This window comes from Ambystoma mexicanum, chromosome 2p (assembly GCF_040938575.1).
Source record: "Ambystoma mexicanum isolate Mex_15411 chromosome 2p, UKY_AmexF1_1, whole genome shotgun sequence".
Lineage (NCBI taxonomy): Eukaryota > Metazoa > Chordata > Amphibia > Caudata > Ambystomatidae > Ambystoma > Ambystoma mexicanum.
The window spans coordinates 1465601895-1465625673 of NC_090923.1; the positions used below are offsets into that span (position 1 = coordinate 1465601895).

Consider the following 23779-nt stretch of genomic DNA (forward strand, 5'->3'; position numbering starts at 1 on the left):
TTTCTGATCTGGGTAAGGATGGTCGATGGTTGACTGCGAATGAGATGAGAGAGAGATGGGACTTTGGCAACTTATCGGATTCTGCTTATAGGCGTCTGAAGAGATCTGTAGGTGAAGTTGACTGGTCATACACTCTGGACCTGAACATCTTTCTTGCTAATTCTAATGGAAAGGGGGGTGGTCTGGCTAGTAGAATTCATAAGTTGATTGTGTCACATTATCAAGGTAATGACAAACTACGGGAGGTTTGGAGTGAGAGGATTGGCTTTGAGATTGATCCTGGATGCTGGCAGAATATATGTAGAAAAATTTCCTTGTGCTCGCTGAACTTAGATGAAAGGTCTCGGCAAATTAAAATTCTTAATCGCGTATTCTGGTGCCTGGAAGCTTTACACAAAAGAGGACTGACGGACAGTGATGAATGTTGGGGATGTGTACAGGATGTTAGGTCTATTGAACACATGCTGTGAAGCTGTATACGAGTCAGAGGTTTTTGGAATGAAGTTTGTGATGTATGCGGCAAGATTACCGGTGGGGGGTCTACCCTGGATTTCAAGACTGTGATCCTAGGTGATGATTCTGGGTTATCTGATCTCTGCTCTGCCCTTAAAAAATGTTTTTTTAGGGGTACCATTGTGGGCAAGAGATTAGTACTTCGAGGTTGGAAAAGCCAAATTCCCCCTTCATTTGAAGATTGGGTCCAGGAGATGCACTGTCTTTCAAGAACTGAAAAAATGATTTATAAATTGAAATGCAAATTGCCCTTGTATGATAGGATCTGGAATAAGTTTAATGACTTCTTTTAATGTGTTGGTTTTTTTTGTGCGTGAAATCTGATCATTAACTGTCCCTTAATTCTGCATTTGTAGTGTTTTCGATGTGTTATTTGTAATTGCTATGCACAGTTTGTTTAACACTTGCTCATGTATATAATTGTAAATAAATAAATAATAATTCAAAAAAGAGTTCTACTCTTTGGTTACCATGGAGCTCCAGCTACCTTCCAGATATTGGTGGATTGGGTTGTGGCTCTGTGACGCTCCTTCGGAGATGCCTACCTCAATGGCATTGTCATCCACAGCTATGTCTTGAAGGAAGATATCAAGCACCTCACTGCTGTCTGTAATGATCTGCGAAAAACCCATAGAATGACCAATCTGGCATACTGTCAACTCCAGTCCTGTGTCAAGTGTCTGTGGTACCAGGTTTGAAAATTAAAAGGTCCTAACGCAAAGAGCCAAAATAGCAGCTGTCTAGAAAGGCCCCAGAGCAATCACAAAAAAAGATATCTGAGCTTTCTTTGACCTCGTTGGATAGAATTGAGGCCTTATCCCGAATTGATCACCGAAGGCAAGTTACGCTGACTGGCAGACTCAGAAAAAGCCATCCCAATAGCATCGCCAAAGACGCCTTTGAACAGCTCAAGGGAGCGTTTTTTAAAAGCCCTGTGTTACCCATGCCAGACCTCTCTAAAAAAAGTTAATTCTGCAAACTGACACCTCCAATATCAGCCTTCGGGTAGTGTTGTCCCAAATCCAGCAGGGGGAGCAGAAGCCGACTATTTACATTCACCGGAAGCTCTTTCCAAGGAAGAAGAATTACTCGATAGTTAAACTTCAGTGTTTGGCCATAACATGGGCAGTGTAGAGCTTACACTACTACTACCTTATGGGCAGGAAATGCCCAGCTGGTTTGGTTGGTCCGCAACAAGGATACAAATCCCTGCATCCTGAGATGATCCTTGGCCTCACAGCATTATTTTTTCAAAGAAGAACAGTAGAACATCAGGCTGGGGCCAAACAGGCAAACGTAGATTTCATCTCACAGTACCCTCAATCAGGTAGAGGAAGGGGAGTTAGAGGAAAGGGAGAAGGTGTGTGATAAGGTGGGGATAGGAACCCTCTCTGACTGGGTGGGAGGGCAACCAGGGAGAACTCCAGAGCCAGTTGTACCCCAGAGGTTGACTGTGGCATTTGAGAGGGCCCAAATTCCTACCCCCGTCCCAAGTGCCAGTCTGGTTTTCTGCAGTACCGAATTGCAGCACCCCATGCACGTGACCCAAAATGCTGACAGAAGGTTCTCTTCTGTTTTTAGAAACATGAATAAGAAAAAAGGTGAACAAACCCAAGGAAGAAAAGCAGCAGCGCTCCACATACAGACCTGTGAACACCCTGGTGGGAAAGAAAACCCCTATGAGAGAGAGAAGCAATCTTTGCAACTAAACAAGTATGCAAGCATTATGTTGTCAGCACTGCTGGAGGATCAGAGACTGAAGTGCCTATGTGACAGCATGCCAAACTACACATCGCACTCCAGCCCCAGGATGCCGGGAGGGTAGTCCAGAGCTGTGCCCCCAGAAAACCAGAGACTTAACCAAGAGCCACAACCCCAATCGGGATTATACTCATCCACCGGCCGCCCAACATGAACTTTCACAGTACACAGTGTGGGCCGCCGTTGCAGCCTCACGCTATTTAAAAACTTCTTTGTGTGTAACATCTCCTGAGTGTGGAAGACATTGGCCCTCATTACGGCCCTGGCGGAGAGGGTTTACGCCAGCGTAAATCATGGCGTACCCTTCCGCCTTACTACGAGTTCCCGTAGCGCCATGGAGCCTTTTTCGCCTGCTTTTTCCGGGCGGAAAAATCCATGGCGCTATGGGACCTTGATGTTAATTACGCCACCGTAATTTACGGTGGCGTAATTAACGCCTTCCCCACTCCCATTATGCCCTATGGGGCGAAAATGGGAATGGGGAAGGGCAAAATGGGGATTGGGGACTTACCGCCCCGCCAAGGTCGGAATGGGGCGGTAAGTCCGCCAACCCCCATGGCGGTGTTGGCAGCTTTGCGCCATGGTCCATGGTGCAAATTGCACCATGGATCTCCGCCAGGGTCGTAATGAGGGCCATTATCATTTGACAGAGTAGACTACCAATCAGAGGTCAAGGAGGTGGATATGAAAATACCCAGGAAACAGGGAAGTGTGGATTGCTAAGTTGAGATCAGAGGAGGTGGCAGACGAAAAGACCAGCAGGAGGAAGAACAGAGGAGAGGATTGTGCAGTTGATTTGTAGAGCATGATAGGTATTGGATGAGAGTGCAGGTGGTACTGCATTGTGAGTGTGTGTGAGAGAGTGGCAAGTGCTTTTAGGAAATGTAGAGAGTAACCGCAAAGTGGTTGTGTGAACGAAAGGAGGTTGCTGGAGTACAAGGTGGGTGGGGTTGTAGTGTGGAGGAGGGAGTAGTAGTGTTGAGGAGGGAGTAGAAGTGTGGCGAAGGGAGTAGTAGTATGGAAGAGGGATTAGCAGTGGAAAGTGGTGAATGGTAGTAACGTGTAGAGAATTGGAACTTCAAAGGGTGAAGGCAAATCTTAGAAGGAGTCCGAGATATCGGAGGGAGAGAGGAGGAATACAAAGGGAGTAGACAAAGTGGAGGTGGAGTGATTTGGAGAAGTGTAGTGAGAGAAGAACATCTAGATAGAGAGAGAGAGGGTGAGGAAAACATGGGCATAGAACAGAGGAGACTGAGTCAGGCAGAATGTTTGTAAGGCACAATTACAATACACTTTTGGACTACTAACCACTGGATAGTGTCAGGACAGGCTAAGAAGTGCTTGGGAGAGATTCGACAGAAAAGGCATCCAGCCTTTAGGTCTTCACATCCAGCACAAGATAGAACTTAGATAGTAAAGGTCAATAATAGATATCTACTGATCTGGTGGATGCCTGTGTTAGGGAGGAGGTGCATTGCTAGACAAGAGAGAGAGAGAGAGGACGGCCATAGGGCCCATTAAAATTAAAATAAAAACCCTTGAAATGTCTGTGAGCATTGAGTGTTTCTCATACCATCTGTGACATGTGGCAATTGTGTACTCTGAGTAATCAACATGATCCAACCAGGCATGGTTTATATTTAAAGATGTACATGCCACCAGACTGACTAGGGCATACACTTATTATTTTGTAAGCATGTGCAGAAGATTAAAATAACACCTCAGCCTGCAAGAACTTTAGGTTCCAGCAGCTGTCAGGAATACACATGTGACCTTTAATCATGCCATGTGCCCCCGCAGGGATAGTACTGATATTGCCAGGAGGCTATCTCAGAAAAAGCTCATGAGGGTGCTTATAATTTTGGTATGGAACATTTATGAGATTTATTAAAGGAGCTCTGATTAGCAGACATCCCTTTCAGAAACAGAATTACCTGCATCATTTTCTAAAACAAGAAAAAAAAGGTAGGGCTTTCACACCCTCACAGATGCAAATCTGTCACACCCCTGTTCTTCCTCAAAGCATGGGAGTGGGTCGGCAAACGATTGTGTCATTTACAGAGCAGCCCCTTTAAGGGGATACTTACAATGTGTACAGGCTGCGCTGGCCCTGCCCATGTGGGGCACCCAAACACCAATTCTATAAAATGCCCATTAAATCACCAAGCAACATGCTGGAGCTGGGGGCCGCTACAATTCAGGTGTCAGTAACACGTATAGCGCGCCGACCTATTTAACGGTTGTTTAGACCCCGTCCTATTTAACGGCTTATAACTAAGGGGTGGTAGACTCAAGTATGTGGTCAAAAAGGCGTCAGAGCGGGGCCAGAGACCCCCGCTAAGCGCGTGAACTTTATTCCCCTCTGTTGTGTCTGGAGATGCAGAGCTGGCAGAAGCCCTTGGCCGTTGTGTCTGCCCTTGCCAGACCTGCCATTTAGGATTAAGGCTGGCGTGGAAACACATCTGCTGTGGGCAGGCTGCAGAGTCGGGTGCGGAGCAGGGCTCTCTGGCTTTTAGGAGCCCTGCAGAACACTGAGGGACGTCCTCCTTCCGGGTTTTGTGGCGGCCGTGCTTCTTCGGTCTGTGTTTCCTTCGTGCAGGTGTGCAGTGAGGCCCTTCACACGGCTGGCGGGGCGGCCGAGGGCTGCCTGTGACTCTCGAGCGGTTGGCAGTGCCCCGGTTGCTGGGAGTATGCAGGTCGAGGCTCCCCCTCTCTTCCCGCCTTGTCCGCAGAGGGCGACATGCCCTCATTGACTTGAGAGCCTTGTGGGCGGCGGAAAGGAAGGACGGGCTGCTCCCCAAATGAGATGTCCTATCTTAAACCGTTTGGAAAACAGCTCGAGCGTTTCGACGGACTGTCTCTCATCTACTGGTAATATATGGCCGGGCCTGGCGCCTGGGCACGACATGTACATTATGCATCTGTGCCACTTTGCCTTCAAGTGTCTGCCGCTGTCGTGTTGTGCCCCTCTATACATTTGTCTGTGTGCCTGTGTTTGTTTTTCCTGTAAATGTGTGTGGGCTACCTTGTGTCTGCATGTCTATGGGCCCGCCTGCACCTGTCTGAGTGGACGTGTCTCGCGTGTCCTGGTCAGGAGATATTCCAGTGCATTCCTGTCCACCAGAATCTCTCCCTCTGTCTGCGCAAGCCCGTATCTGCTTGCTGCTGTGCACCAGCCTAGGGGGCGCTAGAATTAAAAGGGGTGGGGGCGGGGGATTCGGTGATGCTGACTGATATATCACAACTTAAATCAAACGAGACCTCGGCATATTCTTGTGACTTCTGTCCGCATAAACCGGCACAGGCCTGTTTAATTTGATAAAAACACGTAAGTTTCATGCCAGTTCCCACACAGTTACATTTCGAGCTCCAGTGTATTTGCATATCTGTAATACCAATTTTAGTCGAGTTTTGATTTCTACTGGACTTGCTCAAGACAGCACTTCCGAACCATCGTCATCACGCGTTGGTAGCCTCATTCTACTCGCGCAGAAAATACCAGAGTGGTATAGAAAGCAGTGTGATTCTGACTCTACTCGCGCAGAAAATACCAGGGTGATACAGAAAGCAGAGTGATTTCACTCTACTAGAGCAGGCAATACCAGGGTGATACAGAAAGCAGCGTGATTTCACTCTACTCGAGCAGGCAATGCCAGAGTGATACAGACAGCAGAATGATTTCACTCTACTCGCGCCGGCAATGCCAGTGTGATACAGACAGCAGAGTGATTTCACTCTAGTAGAGCAGGCAATACCAGGGTGATACAGAAAGCAGCGTGATTTCACTCTACTCGAGCAGGCAATACCAGGCAGACACAGAAAGCAGCGTGATTTCGCTCTAATCGAGCAGGCAATACCAGGCAGACACAGAAAGCAGCGTGATTTCGCTCTACTCGAGCAGGAAATACCAGGGTGATACAGAAAGCAGCGTGATTTCGCTCTACTCTAGCAGGCAGTACCAGGGCGATACAGAAAGCAGCGTGATTTCACTCTACTCGAGCAGGCAATACTAGGGTGACACAGAAAGCAGCGTGATTTCACTCTACTTGTGCAGGCAATACCAGGCTAACACTGTGAGCAGTGTGATTTTGCTATACTCGAGCAGGCAATACCAGGGTGACACAGAAAGCAGTGTGATTTCACTCTACTCTAGCAGGCAATACCAGGGTGATACAGAAAGCAGCGTGATTTCACTCTACTAGAGCAGGCAATACCAGGGTGACACAGAAAGCAGCGTAATTTCACTCTACTCGCGCAGGCAATACCAGGGTGACACAGAAAGCAGCGTGATTTCACTCTACACGAGCAGGCAATACCAGGGTGACACAGAAAGCAGCGTCATTTCACTCTACTCGCGCAGGCAATACCAGGGTGATACAGAAAGCAGCGTGATTTCACTCTACTAGAGCAGGCAATACCAGGGTGACACAGAAAGCAGCGTCATTTCACTCTACTTGCGCAGGCAATACCAGGGTGATACAGAAAGCAGCGTGATTTCACTCTACTAGAGCAGGCAATCCCAGGGTGACACAGAAAGCAGCGTCATTTCACTCTACTCGCGCAGGCAATACCAGGGTGACACAGAAAGCAGCATGATTTCACTCTACTCGAGCAGGCAATACCAGGGTGACACAGAAAGCAGCGTCATTTCACTCTACTCGCGCAGGCAATACCAGGGTGATACAGAAAGCAGCGTGATTCTCACTCTAGTCGAGCAGAAAATACCAGGTGACACAGAAAGCAGCGTCATTTCACCATACTTGCGCAGGCAATACCAGGGTGATACAGAAAGCAGCGTGATTTCACTCTACTCGAGCAGGCAATACCAGGGTGACACAGAAAGCAGCGTGATTCTCACTCTACTCGAGCAGGCAATACAAGGGTGATACAGAAATCTCACTCTACTCGAGCAGGCAATACCAGGGTGATACAGAAAGCAGCATGATTCTCACTCTACTCGAGCAGGCAATACCAGGGTGATACAGAAAGCAGCGTGATTCTCACTCTACTCGAGCAGGCAATGCCATGGTGATACAGAAAGCAGCGTGATTCTCACTTTACTCGCGCAGGCAATACCATGGTGATACAGAAAGCAGCGTGATTCTCACTCTACTCGCGCAGGCAATACCAGGGTCATACAGAAAGCAGCGTGATTTTCACTTTACTCGAGCAGACAATAACAGGGTGATACAGAAAGCAGCGTGATTCTCACTTTACGAGCGCAGGCAATACCAGGGTGATACAGAAAGCAGCGTGATTCTCACTCTACTCGCGCAGCCAATACCAGGGTGATACAGAAAGCAGCGTGAATCTCACTCTACTCGTGCACGCAATACCAGGGTGATACAAACAGCAGCGTGATTTCACTGTACTCTAGCAGGCAAAACCAGGGTGATACAGAAAGCAGCGTGATTTCACTCTACTAGAGCAGGCAATACCAGGGTGACACAGAAAGCAGCGTGATTTCACTCTACTAGAGCAAGCAATACAAGGGTGACACAGAAAGCAGCATGATTTCGCTCTACTAGAGCAGGCAATACCAGGGTGACACAGAAAGCAGCGTGACTTTGCTCTACTAGAGCAGGCAATATCAGGGTGACACAGAAAGCAGCGCGATTTCGCTCTACTCGAGCAGGCAATATCAGGGTGATACAGAAAGCAGCGTGATTTCACTCTACTCGCGCAGGCAATACCAGGATGACACAGAAAGCAGCGTGATTTCACTCTACTCGCGCAGGCAATACCAGGGTGACACAGAAAGCAGCGTCATTTCACCATACTCGCGCAGGCAATACCAGGGTGATACAGAAAGCAGCGTGATTTCACTCTACTCGAGCAGGCAATACCAGTGTGACACAGAAAGCAGCGTGATTCTCACTCTACTCGAGCAGGCAATACAAGGGTGATACAGAAAGCAGCGTGATTCTCACTCTACTCGAGCAGGCAATACCAGGGTGATACAGAAAGCAGCGTGATTCTCACCCTACTCGAGCAGGCAATACCAGGGTGATAGAGAAAGCAGCGTGATTCTCACTTTACTCATGCAGGCAATAACAGGGTGATACAGAAAGCAGCGTGTGCCTCACTCTACTTGTGCAGGCAATACCAGGGTCGTACAGAAAGCAGCGTGATTCTCACTCTACTTGTGCAGGCAATACCAGGGTCATACAGAAAGCATCATGATTCTCACTTTACTCACGCAGGCAATACCAGGGTGATACAGAAAGCAGCAAAATTCTCACTCTACTCGCGCAGGCAATACCAGGGTGATACAGACAGCAGCGTGATTCTCACTCTACTCGCACAGGCAATACCAGGGTGATACAGAAAGCAGCGTGATTCAGGTGATACAGACAGCAGCGTGATTCTCACTCTACTCACGCAGGCAATACCCGGGTGATTCAGACAGTAGCGCGATTCTCACTTTACTAGCGCAGGCAATACCCGGGTGATTCAGACAGTAGCGCGATTCTCACCTGCTCAGATACAATACAGAAACGTCTGTATTTAAGAGGAATGTATTTGTTAAGAAATGTTTTTTTGAACTTGTTTGTTGTATAAGGTTTGTAATAAAACAATACATAATAGCATTTACAAATGAGAAACTTAAAAGTAAATGTTGGGCCGGGAAATGCGGAAACTTTACTTTGCTCCACCAAAGGTGCCACTTCCGGTGACCTTCGCATTCATAACTGCCTGCTAATTGGCAGGACAGCAGACGGACAGTTCTTGCATCTCAAAGGCCAAGGCGGGCATTTACAATCTGGCATTCACCCTGGGTGTGGGGCAACAGGAGCCACAAGTGAATGCAGCGAGACGCTCTGCCCAGCATGCTCCTCTCAGGAGTGGACAGGCGAACCCGTTCCTAACCCCCTCCCACCCCCTCTTCAGCAAAGTGGAGAGGGTGGATCCCCACGTATACCCACGAACTCCTGCACCCCTCTGCCTGGGTCATGTGCCAGGGTGCGTCTGTATATGTGCATTACTCTAAGTCCCGGGCCGTTTTGTCAGTATGTCCGTCTTTGCCAGTCTGCCTCTGTGAGGCTGTCATACTCTGTTGTCTGTCTGTGTATAGGTTTGTGTATCTGTTTTTGGTGTTGCTTTGTGCCCTTCTGAGTAAAGGTATATGTGCGCCTCTGTGTGCATGTCTGTTGGTCTGTTCAACAACCAACAGGTAGCCAAAATGGCAGAAGTGGGCCCCATACAACATCACTTCGTACCTGTTCGAGTATTATGTATGTGTTTCTGTGTGTGTGCGCCTGGGTTCATATCTTTCTCAGACTCTATCAGAAGAGGGAATGCCAGTCTGTCTGTATACGCCTGTCTCTTTCTGTGTTTTGGTTTTGTTTCAGCAGGCGTGTCTATACTTGTGCCTGTTTGTTTGTGTCTTTCCATGGATGTTTTTCTTTGTGTCAGTGAGCATGTGCCGGGCTTTGCATATCTATCTGAGTGTGTGTCTGTGTACTTCCCGTGTGTCTGCATTTGTGATTCTCTACCTGTGTGGCGTATGTTGTTCTGTCTGTATGTCTTTGCAGACAATGGATTGTCCGACCCTGTAAACTGTGTACTTGTTTGTGAATCTGGACTTTCAGTCAAGGAGCGGGAATGTAATGACATTTCCTTGACCGCCCGCTGAATGAAATTATCTGAGATCCCCTCTACGTTTGCCCCGAGGATGGGAATCAGGAGGGGACAAGGGGTGGCAAGGGCTTATCGAGTTTAGTTTTATTTTATGTGTTGTTAATGTGTTATGTTAACATGCTTTTATACCGCGCCAAATCACCCCCTTAGTAGTTTTAGAGCACCTAGACTTCCGGTGGAGTGGCGCACTGTGCCCCCGCAAGAGTTCTCAAGAAAGTGAGTGAGGGGGAGACAAGAGGATGGGAAAGTGAGAAATAAAGATGCTACAAACACAGTGAGGCAAAGACGCAGCGTGGGGAACAGTGTGTTGCGAGAGCTTGAGTGTGTGTCAATCCTGTTAGGTGGACCGTGGCTCTGCAAAAAAATCAGGAGATGGATATGTGCCAAAGTGCTGTGTTAATTGAATTGTGTTACAAGGCAGATTTAGGGAATTGCGAGTACACAATGCTGGATTCCAGAGGGGCTCAAAAGTGTGCTTGGGCAATCCTGGAAGTTTGTTGGCTTATTTGCTCAGGTGTGTCTATACTTTGCTCCCCAGGTCAAACTCCAGAATGTTAATTATGTGACTGCCAAGCCTGAGCCAAGAGTAGCACAGTCAAGAATTGATTGTGTTGTAAGGTGAATGCCATTGCTAACAAAACGTAAGGGAATGCAATGGCCAAGGTGGTACAGTAAAATGAAAAAGGCCTCTCACCTTCATGTCCAAAAGTGATGCCATATTCCCGACACATGCTTCACACTTTTTTGGAGAGCTTTCTTAAGGCTTCTGGAAAGTTTGGGCCTGATTCATATTTGTGAAAGATACACACACAATAAATGTGTCGGGTGAGATTTACTCAGTAACAAAGCAATGGTTGGGTGGAAGGGTTGGGCAAAGGTGGAGGGAGGTAATAGAGAGCAAGACCTACTGTTTTTGGGCCTGCCCTTAATCATTCTGCGGGCACTGTAGTGTTAGCACCGTGTACAGTCACCAATTCAGAATTTCTATTGAGAATCCTATCATTTCAACTTCACCATTGAGAAAAACAATGGTATCATAGGGAATGTGTTGGGATAATGCATTAAAAAAGTGAAAGAAAATTTGAAAAAGGAGGAAGTGTAAAAGGTGGAGAACAGTATTGGTCCTGCAGGTGTGGGGGTGGCATATGACAGATGCAACCACTCAATTAAAAAAAAAAGGGCAAAACCATTGTCAAAATAAGAAAAACAAAATGAAGGACAAATACAGCCCATTTCAGGATCCTGTCTTGGGGAAGCACAGGGATCTGGTCAGGCACTTCAGTCATGGATAGCCACCGGCATTCATCCCTCTATTTTGCTCTCCTTGCAAAGATCCCAGCCTCTTTAGTCTTTCCCAATTGCTATCTCCCAAGCAATGTTAAGTCTGCAGCATTTTTTCAATAGTTGCATCCAGATGATGTTTAGGCAGCTCTCCAGCAAGGTTTCATTCTGCAACCAACTTTGAGTATTAAAAACATAGTCCATAGGCACCCCACTGCGAGAACGAACACGGCTAAATTACCTGTTCTTTGGGAAGGTACCCACTCACGAGTCCGTAGCCACACTTTAGCTCACTGTACCTTTCACAGAAGGGAAATATTCATTTGCATATCAGTCTTTGTCCTGCACACATTGGCAGTCCAGCACTGAAATGCTATGGCAGTTCTCTTCCGAACAATAGTACCAACAGCAACCCCAGACACGTGTTTCAGCCTTGTTGGGCCTCATCAGTGAGGTGGAGCTGTGCCTCTCTGAGCAGTGAGCAAGGGGTCCACGTCTGGATGATCTTTGGAAATTTATGGTGACTAAACCTAAGTCCCTTAAACAATCAAAAAATAGTCCATAGGCACCGATCTGTGAGAACGAACACGGCTAAATAACCTGTTCTTCGGGAAGTTACCCATTCGAGTCCGTAGCCGCACTAAAGCTCACTGTACCTTTCACAGAAGGGAAATATCTATCTCCATATCAGTCTTTGTCTGCCCACATGGGCAGTCCAGCACCGAAATGCTATGGCAATTCTCTTCTGAACAAGAATACCAACAGTAACCCCAGACATGTGTTTCAGCCTTGTTGGACCTCATCAGTGAGGTGGAGCTGTACCTCTCTGAGCACAGTGAGCAAGGGGTCCATGTCTGGGTGACCCTAGGAAAGTTACGGTGACTAAGCCTAGGTCCCTTAAACAATCAAAAAATAGTCCACAGGCGCCCCTCTGCGAGAACGAACATGGATAAATGACCTGTTCTTTGGGAAGGTACCCACTCGAGAGCCCGCAGTCACACTTTAGTTCACTGTACCTTTTACAAAAGGGAAATATCCATTTGCATATCAGTCTTTGTCCCACCCACATGGGCAGTCCAGCACCGAAATGCTATGGCAATTCGCTTCTGAACAAGAGCACCAACAGCAACCCAAGACACGTGTTTCAATCTTGTTGGGCCTCATCAGTGATGTGTAGCTGTGCCTCTCTGAGCACAGTGAGCAAGGGGTCCACATCTGGATGACCCTAGGAAACCTAGGGTGACTAATCCTAAGTCCCTTAAACAATAAAAAAAAATAGTCCATAGGCACCTCTCTGTGAGAACGAACACAGCTAAATGACCTGTTCTTTGCGAAGGTACCCACTCGAGAGTCTGCAGCCACACTTTAGCTCACTGTACATTTCACAGAAGGGAAATACCATTTGCATATCACTCTTTCTCCCGCCCACATGGGCAGTGCTACATGGGCAGTTCACATGGGCAGTTTCTACACAATTCTATGAACATAGTTAAAAAAGAATTGCATACCAATGGTATTGCTGTCACGACCCGTGACCCAAAACCCCACTGGCATGGTCACATGCCAGGTAGGGTTAGGACTCAGGGTTCACTTGGGGCCCCAAGGGCCTTGCATTATCATCATAGACTCTCCTGGAGTTAGTCCTGGCGCTCATGTTCAGATTGGGACTTTATCTTGAAGGGACTACTTTTTCTGTGAAGCCCTGCAGCCAACATGGAGGCACCCACACAGTCTAGTTCCTAAGAACCAGACTGTGCGGTGCAGTGTTTTAGGGTGTGGTAGCCCCGACTACTTTACCTGGACTACTTTACAGAAGGCTATATAAACCACACCCCAGCTACAGAACATGCTTCGCGTTATTCTGCAGCCAGCAACGTGACGCTCATCGTGGTCAGAGACCAGCACCCGGCGATCCTTGAATAGCGGACCTGCAGAGGAGACAAAAGAACATCATTAGCAGTCTCTGCTTACCTGCAACTTTCCATCTGTCGATTCCTGCTCCTCGCGGTCTTCCATCCATTTGGCAGCATCATTAGGACACCACACATGCACCGGAACGAAGCACCTGGAGGGAGAGAGAAAGAAGGACAACGTTAAACAGGTTACTCACGGCATTCACGGCAGTGATCACAAAATCCTCACCTGGCTGGGCATTTCTTGACTGGTTCCGCTCCGGAAATCTTCACATGCCCAGAAAGACCATCACGACCTCAAAAGGAATAAAGAATACAGGTTAGCAAGAAAAGACATAACCGCGCCGCACTTCGCGCTTAACCTACCAATCATACGCTCCTGCATCCATCATCCTGGCAGGAGCCTGATCCAAGTAGCGCACCCACCAAACCTCTGTGCACCTAAGGGGGAAAACAAACAAAGAAAAGACATTAATAGCAAGAAAGGAAAGCAAGGACATTTAACGACTGCTATAACCAGACTTACCTCCTTAAAGACACTTGAATGGGTTAGCACCAGTGAAGTTAACTCGGTCGCTTCAACCCGCAGAAAACTATGCGCCCCTGCACAAAAGGCAGGACGGAGAGCACGCCAGACATCATAACAAGGTGAGGAGCGGGCCATCAGGTCAAGTCCGGGGGCTGGTGGGAGGAAACGAAATCCGTTCCTAAGTCCAGTCCTCCTGTGTTTTCAGGCCCGACCGCCATAGAAGGCATCGTCCAGAATTGGGAACGTCCAGGGGTGAATCCGGCAACCAGGGCATAAGGGCGTCCCCGTGGATACCAGGTGAGCGTAACAATTGCAAACAAAGTAATTCCCGTCTTGTCAGTTGAGTGCAGGTGCAAACAGCAATTTTTCACAGTTAGTTATGAACGTGACATTTTCTAGGCTTATACCTAATTTAATAAGCTACCACCTCCACAACTTCTCGCTTCGGGATTTTTTCTTGGGATCTAGAAACACATTTTAGGCGGTAGTTTGAGTTCTCAAGGTCACATTTTGATGGGAGTTGTGACAGCAGAACGGCCTTGGGATATGCTTTAAAATGTTGTTACTGAAAAAACCAACACAATATGATTCTCAATAGAATTCTATGGCAAAATAATCACATGTATATTTCAATTTTCACATTACATCTCTTCAAGCCTTAATTAATGGTCTGACGAACGGCTTCCTTTGTCAGCGTTCCTCTCATAAAGTCAAATACCATTATTGTAAGTTGAAAGATCAGGTCATGGTTCTGCTTATCTTGAAGAGTATAGCAGATGGCCCCACCTCCATACTCAGGGAAATATTCCTCGGAAACAAGCCTATGATCAGTGAACTGGGGGGGTTCTCCCAGCCCTTTAAGATGGGTTAGCAATACCTTTGAGATGGATGGTGGATGCAGAGTTTACTCAAACATCAATAATAGAAACAACTCAGATAGTTGGAAAAAGATACGGTTTTATTATCAATTATCTGAAACAGGGAGTACAATGGACATCAACAGACGTCCGTCATCACGATCTCTCTTGAGACTTCTCAAAGCATTTAGAAAAAACGTACATTCTTATAGTAAAAACTTGTCATATGTGACGTTTAACCTACGTATTACTAACGTCATCCTACGTGGCAAACTACAAAAACCTAATGGTGAGTGTGATAGGTTCTACAAGGGTCCTCTAGGTATATGATCCATATTCGTTTGGTGCAGTGGAACAATGTAATAGGCTTCTTAACATCAGGTGGGGCAACTAAGCCCTTCCCCAGAATATTCACTATGACCACCAATAAATATACAACGTCTAATTGGCTACACAACTATAGGACTGTTGATCATGCGGTCCTCTATCATTGGTTGTTTTCTAACCTCCGTCAGAACCTTCCCACCTACGTATAGCAGCACGCAGGCTCAGCGTCCAGGCGCTGATGAGCTAGTCTTAATAATAGCTTCCCACCAATTAACATATCCATTCTTCATCATCTCAGTGGTCGACTGTCAATTAGGTCTTTGAACTCGACCTTGAACATGTTCTTTTCTCTAGGTAATTCAGGGGAGTGAAGTCACGTTCTGTCCTCGTGCGTAGGTGTGATCACCATGCTCGTCCAACTTCTTCTCCCAACGTGACTGAAGACCACGAAATCGAGCTTCTAGTGTATTAAAATACTATTCTTTAATAGACCTCTGACGTCTTCTCATCCATGCCTTCTGAACAGGATCTTCGTTCTTTCACACAATTTGTATCCAATGGGCCTCATTACAAGCTTGCCGGTCCGGTAACAACAGTACTGGTAAGCTTGCTGGTACAGTTGTTACCAGACCGGCAAACTACGAGTTCGGCTCGTGGGTGCCTACCCGCCCGCTAGGTCTGACCTGACGGCCATACCGCACCCGTGAGCAGACACTGCCGGTAGCACCTGCACCATTCTGAATGGTGCCGGTGCTACCGGCCTCCCCATTCCCATTGAGCCCTATGGTGCTCAATGGGAATGGGGAGTAAGGTTTTCTGGCCCCTGGCAATGGGGAAATACAGGGTCCACCAGGGTTGTAATGGCCCTGTATTTCCCCATTGCCAGGGGCTGGAAAAATGTGCATGTTTGGTGGCAGCCTGCCGGTTTTACCGGCAAGGCTACTGCCGAACTTGTAATGTGGCACGATGTCAGCTCACCCCAGTCTGATATGGCCTTGGTTCCTTAGCTCATCCAACCTTGCCTTTCTGAGTATTCGCCTGTAATTCACTTGTTTTCTAAGTTCGCCACACTTGGAAAATGAAAAAAGTGGCCTTCCTTCTCTTGCTCAGCTCTGCTATCGTACGTAGTGGGAACATCCATCTTTCATATATATATATATATACATGTTGGCGCATGCCGCAATCTATTCACTATAAAGCTAGCCTTTTAAGAATACTGCTTGCGTTTCGTTGCATGTGTACACGTGTAAAATAGCTTGGTCTCTTTGTTACTTCTGTAGCATAAGCTTCTTCATCTTGATCCCAATATGTCATTTATTTTGATACTTTCTTGATGCCTTATAGAATTGTCTGCATTCTCTAGTCTCTCCATCTCTTCTCTATATGTCAGCTTTACTCTGTATGACGTCACCATTCTTCTTCATCATTCATTTGCTCTGTTTCTTCAGGGATTTTATTCAAATGGCCATCATACTGTCTCCTATGCAGGTATGGTTTTCTCACTGGGAACTTTGCTTCCTAGATTCTCCTAGATATCAGTATCATCACTGGTACTGCACGTGTCTCACACTCTGGCATCCAACATATAGGTGCTGTGGGTGAGATGGTTGAGGTCGGGGTACTTAGCTCCTTCTCTACATCAGTATCTCTGAGCTGACCACAAATCAAATTTAAATACATATATTTTTAAGAGTTCATCCCATTTAGTGGCAGTCTTTCTGTTTACCCAGCTCACCAATTAATAGCTCTGACATACATGAATACTGCTCTTCTCTCTGGCCCTGACACTTCAAAGCAATTGTCTATCAGATGGAGAGCTTGAGCAGAGCATATGATGGCATAACATCAATGCTTTAACTTTCAGGGGAAGAGTCTTTACACACACACAAGCCTTCTGTGTTCTGAATAACAGAAATACCACTAGAATCTTTGCCATGACTTCACTAGTAAAATGACTTCCTCGGTCCAACTCAATCCTTTGCAGTAGGCCAAAACAGGAGAAAATGTGGAAGACCCAGTTTGTAAACAAGTATGTTACAGTCAACATATACTTGTTTCCTCTAGATGAGCAAATCACTGGCCCGATGAAAGTAACTTGCAAATCTGAGCAAGGCAGTGTCATTCCTCTTTTATGTGGGAAGCTCAGTGTGTGAGAGAACTACGTTGAAATTGAGCACACACGAGACACCCCTTTAAATAAGTGTTGAGGTCCTGGCCCATGTGTGGCCAGTGTGCAACCTCACGCAAGATTTTCAACGTCACATGAAACCCCCTATGACCGACAGTGGCCATGTCATGGGTGTGATTCAATATCAGGCTCTGGTACCACCCACTGCTCATATCCATTTTGGGATCTCTGTAGCAACAAACCGTCTTGGATTCGTAATATTTTGGAAAGCGTAATCAACAGCTGGAGATCCTCTTGACTGGTTTAATAATATTCTGTTAGAGGAAGACTCAGTGTGATGATAGCATTTTCTCATAATCTGGTTCTCTTTCTGTACAGTGATCACATCTGCATCTGGGGTATCTTTACTCCTCTGGGCAGTCAAGAGTTCACTGTTGGCACAAGTTTGAAAACTGGTTATAGCGGTAACTTGGATTTCACCCAGCAGGGATTCCGGCTCTATGAAATCCCCCTGCAAAGCTGCATTTTAGCCAGCTTGTCAGCCAGGTTATTCCAAGGCTTCTCCCCGTCCTCTATTTTGGAATTACCTCTTATCTTCTTCCAGTAGATGGTCATCTCATTAAAGGTCCCCAGATCATCAGTCCACTGGATCCGTTTCCCATGTTTTAATGGTTTGTTGTTAGCACAAAGCATGCCTCGATTCTTCCAGTTAAACAAGGGTCGCACAAACCCATTCCTGACATAATCAGAGTCAGTGATTATGGCAAGTTCTTTGAGTTGGTGCGTACTGCAGTGAGGATGGCTTGATGAACAGCCATCAACTCTGCCACCTTACTACTTCAGGGTCCTATTTTGTAACTAGCACAGGGTTTCCGGGGTATCATTCCCACAGGCATTCCCAATGCCAGCCACTAGTTTATTTACCCCATTATTGGCAACTGGTAGGAGCACCCATCCACATAAACTGCGGGTATCCCCTGACACATGTCTTCTTCATAGACCTTGTGTGGGAAAGTTAGGTACGCCTCATATTGGGCCTCATTCTAAGTCGGCCGATGTGGTAAAAAAATGCCAGTATTCATTGATACCAGCACTTTAGCGCACCGGCCGACTAAAGGTTGCTGGTAAGCCAGGAGCCCTACCAGCATAAAAAAAACTCATTACCCGCACTTGCATTGCCGGTGCTGGTACTGATGGCAAATCTCCTCATGGAGTTCTATGGGACTCCATGAATGGGGATTTACACCGGCATCCGTAATCTTGCAGCAGTGCCGCAGGACGGGGTGCCAGAAACAGTAAAGGATACCGCCAGGTTACCGGTAAAGGTAGAATGAGGCTGTCATGAACCACCGTGCTCACCCCTTTTGGACTTTGTGGTCCATTATGCGCCCTACCAACATGGCCGACGCTTCCGAAGCGCGCCGCGCCATTCCTCTCTTACTATGTTCAGCTTCCTATAAAAAGGCCACGCCTACGCGCGTCTCAACGCTACTACTTGGTGTAGCTAGATGTGCGATCTGAAGTTCGCTTCGCTCTCCCAGTTATTCCGTTTTCCTCCTCCCTTCCTAGTATCCAATTCACCCTGCCCTTACTCAATTTTGTGGACTATTCCTGGAATTTACTCGTTCCTTCGGATCCTTTCGTCTGCATCCTGGTTCCTCACTCGAAGGCTATACTCTTCCGTCGGAAGGCTGCAACTTCACGCTGGACTCCGAAAACCCGCGTCAAGGCTTATACAGGTCCCGGACAGTAAGGAAGAAAGAACCTACCTCCAAGAGCGCCACAAGAAAGGAAAGACAGGTGAGAAGGGGAGAAACTTGTGACAGATTGAGACACCTAAAACCTGAAACAAAGACAGAAATGGAAGCCACTGTACAGGACCTTATGTGATGCATGCAAGAATTAACCACTGAAGTTCAGAATCTAAAGGCAGAGAATGCTGCATTAAAGCAGCTGGTTTTGTCCAGGGATTCTGCTGCAAAGGAAATCGTCCTGTTAGGCGGAGTAGTTGACAAATTCGATGGATCATCCAAAACTCTACGGGCCTTCCTAGATTCCTGTTTGGTACACTTCAGTTTCAAACCATACTATTTTTCCACTCCACGAGCTAAGGTCGGCTTCATGATATCTCATCTCACGGGCAATGCCTTAACCTGGGCCACCCCTTTAGTCAATGCTGGCGATGCCCTCCTGGATGACTACGATGGGTTTGTAGAAGCTCTTAAGGCCATGTTTGATCGTCCTGAGCTCGTACACAGTGCGCAGGAACGACTACTCGAATTCCAACAAGGGAACCAGGACATGCTCACGTATGAATTTTTCCTCAGCAGAGGACAACGTTTTGCTCATGTACAAGATACCCTTGTTAACCGCATCACACTTTTGGTACAATACCGCTGTTAGGCAGGCATCTGAAAACACTGTCTCCAAGAAACTCCTTATTCTTGATGGGGTAAGCCAAAAAAGGAGCTTGGGAAAGGCTTTCTTTCAGTTGTTTAACTGCCTCAGATTGTTCTGGACCTCATTCTCACATGACTCCGGTCTTTAATAAATGGAGCAAGGGTCGAGTGACCTCTGCGAAGTCTTCAATGAACTTTCAACTATAATTAGTGAGTGCCAGATGGCTTCACAATTCTCGCAGAATAGTAGGGTCTTTTAATTTCAATAAGGCTTCCACCTTCTTCGCCTGTGGGTTGAGTCATTCAGGGGTGATTTTGTGCCCAAAGACATTCAATCAGGTCTTGCACCACTATGTGTTCTATAAGGACAGCTTTGCTTCGACTTTCTGCAACTTGGCCAGAACATAGAGGATTTCTGCTATATGTTCCTCCACAGTTGAGCTCTTCATCAGCACATCATCTACATAGGCCAGGTTTCCCCTTACGCCCAAATCAGCCATTGCCTTATGCAGAAAGTTGTTGAAATCATTGCTGGAGTTTGTGTATACAAAGGGGGTTTAGGTCCATGTGTATTGCTGCCCCCAAAGCAAGTTTGTATTGGTCTTCCCTACTCATGTGTACCGTCCAGTAAACGTTGGTCAAGTCAATGACTGTGTGCATTTTTGACACATGGATCTGTGCCAGCCCTTGATTGATATAAGAAAGTGTCTCTCTTGACATATGGACCCTTTTGTTTAAATCCCTCAGGTCTGCACATAGTCTCCATTGGTCGTTGTGTTTTAGTATCCCCAGTACCGGGTTGTTAATGGTAGTGTGGATCAGACAAATTATATCACAGGATTTTAAGTTCTTAATAATCTCTGTGATTGACTCCATGGACATGAGAGGTAACCGGCATTATTTAACAAATAATGTAGCCACCTCTGGCTCTGTGGGTATGGTGGTTGAATGAAAAGATGTACGCCCACAGTCGTATGAGTCTACTGAAAAGATATTGTGACAGTCTAGGAATATCTGTTTCAGCTTCTGTGTTTGCTCATCAATCTCACAGGCATCAGCAAATTTGATCAGTTCTTTGACCATCTTCATGAAATCTGGAAATAACTCCGGCTTGGAAATGTCGGCGCTTTTCTCCTATTGGGGGCGGGGGGGAGATCATTTTATGGTATTCACATGGACAGGAGATTTTGTGGATTCGAGGTAGTTATTATTAACTCATTCTTTCCTGAGGTTACTTCTTCAACCCCATAAGGGCATGAAGAGTACACAAAGAAATTCCCTCCATGATGGGTAAAAACCTTTTCTGGAGGAATTTTATCACTGGTGTCTAAACAGTAGTTTGGAATTGGTCCAATTATTTGGTACCTAAATCAATAGAATAATGTTGGGCATCAACCGCCATTCCAATAAAGGCGTCTGCACCCAAAGTGATATTTGAGGGTCGCTGTTATCCACCAATATTAAATGCTGGTGTCATGTTGTAGATCCACTAGAGGTGTGGGGTGTAAATACAAGCCTTGATATTGGAGATGAGAATTCAAATTTATATAGGCGTCCTGATGTTTGAGGTTCTGTCCTCACTTAATTTTGAGGGGAATAGTGAATTGTCACACCTGTAATCGATTGGTAACCTCTTCTCGCACCTGAACTTCAACTGCATAAGGCAGCAATTGGGCTGACTGAAATGCTTTCTTCGGTGTTGTCAAAGCCCATGGGTTACCCCCCAGTCAGGACCATACTTTATTATTCATTAGATCCATATTGATTGCAAATTGATTGAGAATGTCACTACCTAAATTAAAGACAGAAGGCACATCTCTCACAAACCAACAATTGTGTTCTATGCTTTTTTTTTGCCAATGGACATTTTTAGCATACACCTGCTAGGCAGGACATGTTTAGAATTTGGTCTTTCCAGGTCCACTTCCCATTCATCAATCAATTTAAGTGTCGAATGGTCTATCTTTTTGGAGTGTCCTGAATAATTCTTTGCTGATGAAGCTTTTTCCATTATGTATGCATACTCTGGCGAGCACTGGCTCCTCCTCCTTATTTATCTGAATGGGTAAAAACAACCGTTCACCCTTTTTCTGAACATCAGTCAGGCTTAAAGCTGGTTCTTCATCGTCCTCTATCATGGGGTTTTTCTGACTTTGGACCAGTATAACATTTCAGGGTGTTCCCTTCCTCTCTGGAATGCCACTTAAAACTGAGGGTACAGTTGATTTTCAAGAATTGAGAAAGATTCCCATCACCAGTTTGTTCTACTACAGAGATGACAATAATGTCTGCGACCTGATTATTCTGTAAGTGAAATTCAACTTTCTCAGAATGTTGTTTGATTAAATGGCAGGTGCCATTCAAACTCACATCATTTCTACTCATTTTTAGTTTTATAAGTTGGTTCATCTGTGACCAGAGGACCTTGTTCACACAGTCGATCCGAGGTGATAACCTCCGAAGTAAATCAGTCGGAAGTAAAGAAGGCGAGCCTTCTGGAGTCACGACTATCACCTAATGTTTTTAACAATGTTGCCCAATTTGTATTTCCAGATCTGCAGTCCCTCCAATGGAAATATCATTCCCAACGAAATTTCGGAGTTGTCTCGGAAGAGGTACGAGGGGAATCTGGAGACCCCCCCTTCCTATAGTCAGTTTGTCAAACTTCTTTTTAGACAGAAGAGTGGCTTGGGATCCAGTATCCACCAGTGCTGATAATTCACACAGACCCTGTGCCTTAACCAGGGCATAAAATATGTCCTCTTTTTCATCAAGTGTGCAAAGAAAGTGTGAGTTATTTGCCAGGTCGTGGTCATTTTCTTGATATTGAACTCCAACACTGTGTGATCTTGGGCGATTTTCCGTGTCGGAGATTGGGACTCTGTGGGGAGGAATTGACATTTCTCTATGGTCATAGTTGCGGGATCCTCTTTCTCCCCAGATTCTTCGCTGTCTCCCTTTACCTGAAGACAATTCTCAGAACTTGTTTGTGGGGAGGATACCTCTACAGAGTCTGTGTTATCTGGCTTACATTTTTGTGGTCTAAGAGTTTTTTGGTCTGGGTCTGTCTCCATACCCACCCTGCCGAATTCAGGGTCTCTTGGGACCCATTTATCTTTGAGAGGGATCTCCCTGTTCATGAACAAGATTTCTTTACCTGACTCCTCCAGGGATTCTTCTCTTTCATAGTGGATTATCTTGTTCCAGCGCTCCACAAAGTGGATTTTTCTTTGACTTCTCTTACTTACCCTCTGTTCTTTGGGTTCTAGCTTCCTATGGGTAGACTGAGAGGTTTCCAGGGGTTCTGTTCTGGGACGAAGGGAAGCTTCCTATAGGACCTGGCATCTCCCTTCCACCTGGACCCCATCCTCAGGAACCTGTTGGTTGTTGAGATTTTCCTTCAGTCATTTCCCCCCCCAGGGCATCAGACCCGGGTGTTGGGGGATTCTGGGTTGAGGGTTTGACAAACCCCTCAGCATGTGCCCTAGGTCATCAGTCAAGTGTTGGACCTGTCGCTACAGCTGAGTATATTTTTTAGTGGTAGGGAGGTCTCTGTTCATACCTTTGCTGCTCCCTAAAAGGGTAACTACCCCTTCTTGTGGAGTAACAGATTTGAGAGTACCTGTTCAAAGAATTCAGGTTGGGAGGTGGAGTGGTACTTCTCTCCTGCGGGAAGTTTGGAGGGAAGTTTCCCGGGGAAGTACTTACCTGGTTTCTCCCCCTCCTTTGTTTCAGAGAGTGTAAACACATCCCAGGATCAGTTTTGTAATCTTACATCGAGGACTTACATAGGTGGCAGGGTCAGAGGGGACATTGCTCTGGAATTCTGCCTGAATACTGTTTGATTGCGCTAGTGTGGAGGGTCTCCTCTGCCTTTCATTTGCCATCTCCATGTCCAAAGGAGGGGTAGTTTTCACCTCTGCCACCTTCGCAGCGGCAGGTAGCTGGATTGCTGAATTTGGGGTTATTTTTATTGCCGGTGTGCTTCTGGACCTCATATATCTTTGTGGCTTGCTCTATTATCCAATCCAATCATCCAATCCAGTGTCCTGTGCTCATGGAAATTATGCACAAATTGGGTAATTATATATTTGGGAAGCGCGTAGAAATAAGTGGTCCCAAATTCCCGACTATTTGTATTCACCCACCTGGAAGTCAGCGCAAATACACATTTTAATTCCTGTACAAACTCCCTAGGTACCTGATCTTCCCCACATTGCAAGTTGTATGCAGCCTTACAGGCCTCTTGTGGGTTCCTATGAGTGGACATTATTTTTGATCTCAAATGATGACATCATTTGCTCATAAAGTTCCAAGTGCTCCCACAACAAATACGTAGCATTCTTATGGTTTGGGGTCAGGAAGCTCTTTATGGCTATGAATTGTCTGATTGAGTCTTTAACAAAACCCTGTCTCCGTTTTGTATTTAT

The 23779-nt window shown here is 46.3% G+C and overlaps 1 protein-coding gene across 1 annotated transcript in view; it reads left to right on the forward strand.

Moving 5' to 3' along the window:
• Positions 1–4717: 4717 nt before the first annotated feature.
• Positions 4718–23779, forward strand: part of LOC138567624 (syntaxin-binding protein 4-like) — an 839836-nt gene continuing 820774 nt past the window's right edge. Inside the window, exon 1 of the mRNA XM_069646045.1 lies at positions 4718–5145. Coding sequence (XP_069502146.1) covers positions 5081–5145 — 65 coding nt within the window. The 5' untranslated portion in view covers positions 4718–5080. The remainder of the gene's footprint in view (positions 5146–23779) is intronic.